At 33.3% G+C, this 3,120-nt stretch overlaps 1 protein-coding gene across 1 annotated transcript in view; it reads right to left on the bottom strand.

The window, feature by feature from the left end:
- The window catches only part of Iqcb1 (IQ motif containing B1), a 56,209-nt gene that overhangs the window by 27,813 nt on the left and 25,276 nt on the right, over positions 1 to 3,120 (bottom strand). Inside the window, exon 10 of the mRNA XM_005345088.2 lies at positions 2,534 to 2,643. Coding sequence (XP_005345145.1) covers positions 2,534 to 2,643 — 110 coding nt within the window. The remainder of the gene's footprint in view (positions 1 to 2,533; positions 2,644 to 3,120) is intronic.

Here is a 3,120-nt window from a genome sequence, read left to right as displayed (position 1 = left end):
CTGAGTAAACTGGAGCATGGGGACCTTGGGGGAGGTCTCAAGGGGGAAGGGGAGAAGTAGAGAGAGGAGAGAAAAATGTAGAGCTCAATAAAAATCAATGAAAAAAAAGAAAAAAAACCACAAAGTGTAATAGCACATATTGTGAAAATGCTATGAAGAAACTCTTTACTTTTATGCTAACTTAAAGATTTTAAAATGACATAATATTAATTAGATCCCATACATATACTTCTATATAGGCAAACTCATAATCCTGTGGTAGTTGGTTTTTTCAAGTAGTGATATAGATTATATACTAACTATGCATTCTAGCATTGAGCTAAACCCTAGTCCTCAGAGATATTTTTAAATAAATACTTTAATTTAGAAAGAAAAAGTAAAAAGGTAACTCTGGCAAGTATTATGGGGCCAAACCTTAAAGATCTTAATCCATTGTCTTGGGGGTATCTTTAAATGTAAAGGGACAGATGGCTGAGGATGTGGAAGGTAGGATCTCTAAGCAATAACTACTCTGAGTTCACTTACAGAAGGCATTATCAAGAACATTCAAACATCTGGTAAAAACAGACATGGTCATTCTCAAAGTATTCAGTATTTCTCATACTCTTCTGGCCACAGAAATAATCTTTTAAGTTATTTGGTTTTATTTTTATTTAATTCTTAAGAAACAGCTTGTAGGAGAAAAAAAACAATGCTATCTAAATGATGATAGCATTGCTTCTCATGAGTGCTATTATGTATCTGTCTTGTCTAGAATTAAATTTTAAGGGCACAAAAATATAGTTTCATCTTATCTTTTTAAGTGTCATATACTAAAACCTTTATATTATCTCAATGTATTGTTTCAACCTTCTGTGGTTTATAAAGCTTTAGTCATACATTCATTTACCTAATGCAGTGCTGGGGAGTGCACCTAAGGTCTTATGATACTTGGCAAATGCTCTACCACTGAACTACACCCAGTTATCTTTTTACTCTTTACTTTGAGGCTAAATTACTTTCTCTGCTAAATTGTCCAGTAGTGGTAGTTTTGAACTCACTCTGTAGCCCAGGATAGATTTAAACTTACATTCTTTCTGTCTAAGTTTCCTGAGTAGCTGAGATTACTGGCCTGTGTCACAAGCCACAGCTATTATTTCTAGTCTCTAGATTTGAAATTTGGGGCTAAGAGTTTCGATAACTTGTCCTAGGTCATTTAGCTAATAAGTTACTGAAGCCATCTACAAACTCAAGCCTGTTACTCTCTCTCTCTCCAAACACGCACACTTGTACGTGTATACACACACACACACACACACACACACACACACACACACAATTCTGGGATACTTTCATATAAGTAAAATTCTGGAATATGTTTACACATATATGTATGTGTTTTATGTATGTGTATATTGTTTTACATATGCATTTTATACCATTTACATATAATTTTGTAGGTATGCTTTATATATATTTTGAATATATCAAGCATATACGCACGTGTGCGCACGCACACACACGATGCTAAAATACTTTGCTAAAAATACTCATGCTCAATGGTATTTACACCTTGTCTTTAAATTTCTTTGGAAGAAAATTTTCATAGGCTATTATTCACTACATAACACTTCTAGTTTGACTGTGGAGCAATGTAGTGTTCTGAGTATAGTACTATTTTTAAATGTATTTATAACAGAAAGGCAGCTGCAGTTATTAAAAGATTGGTTTCAGTTTTTAAAGTTTACTTCTGTAACATGTCAGTTTCGTTTTAGTAAGTTAAATTTGGCTTTAAGTAATGATGGATGAAAACAAAATCACCTCTGAGATGGTTCTACTTTATAATCAATGCTAAATTTTTTTCATTTATTTTTTTCTGTAGTTCTTTCTGTAACCTTTAAGAATGTAGCTAGGCTAGTTAAATCAGAATGTGACCCATATCTTCAGTATTTCATTTTTCAGAGTACAACTGAAGTAGGGATCAGTAGTTTGTCATATCTAAAGAATCACATCTACTCATGCCATATTTACTCAGGAATAGTTGATTACCATCTTTAGTCTTTATATATATATATATATATATATATGTATGTATATGTATATACACACACATATTATCATAATTATATATGAGCAATTATGAGAACTGTTGGTTTTGAGAATTTAATAATATAAATATCACTGGCTCCCTCTTAAGGCTTGGCCCACAAATCTGGACAGGAAATGGATAGAACTGAGTATTGGATTCCATCAGATTTGTCATATTATGTCCTTTGTTCTGAAAGGATACCTGGTTACTTGAGCGTTGATAGTAACACTATGGAACAAAATAAAGACAAGAATAAAACAAAAACATTAGGAAAGGAAAAAAAAGAAGGAAAAAAAACCCCAAAGCAATAAGCCCCTCCCCGTGGTTACCTGTGGTCTGGTAACACTCTCATATCATTGTTTTTTTTTTCTTTTTGGGGAGGGGGGAAGAGGGTGGAAAATTACAAATTTACATGCAAACCCAGACCATCATTTTAATCAAAATTGTTTTGTTTGGTTTTTCTACCTGAAACTCCTCTGCAAAGCAATCACAGCAGACGGAAGCTTCTTTAATCTCTTTCTGGTCTGGAAACCTTTCCAATAGGCTTGAATCAAGCAAGCTGCTTTATGTAGTTTCTGAAATTATATATCAGAAATAATTTTGATATGTCTCTAGAAAAGCCTTTTTGAGAAATATATCCCTTAAAATACAAGGCCAGGGTAAGGTTTAATCTTCACCTCTAAACAGATGGGTAGCAGGAAACATTAAGCTCATGAGGCCCAGAATGTCCAAGTATATCACACCTGTTCAACTAGGGTAATATCTAGAACATATTCAAAATAGTCTAGTTAGCTCCAAATTCTCTCTCTGATATCACTTCCTTTTCAAGGATTTAAAGTCCTTCCTAATCTTTGGACCTAATGTCTTCTGGTTGGTTGCTTGTGGGTTTTTGAAACTAAATCTTGTTAAGCAACCCATGAGAACTAAAATTATGACTCTTCTGTCCTAGCCTCTTGAGTACTGGGATTAAAGCTGTGTGTCTCCATGCCCAGGGAGCTAACTTATTAATGTTTATATTTAGTTTGTTTATTTATTTATTTATTTATTTATTT

Source organism: Microtus ochrogaster, chromosome 2 (assembly GCF_000317375.1).
Source record: "Microtus ochrogaster isolate Prairie Vole_2 chromosome 2, MicOch1.0, whole genome shotgun sequence".
In the NCBI taxonomy this organism is placed as follows: Eukaryota; Metazoa; Chordata; class Mammalia; order Rodentia; family Cricetidae; genus Microtus; species Microtus ochrogaster.
The sequence above is the reverse complement of the archived record's forward strand: the minus strand, read 5'-3'. Positions and strand labels throughout refer to the sequence as shown.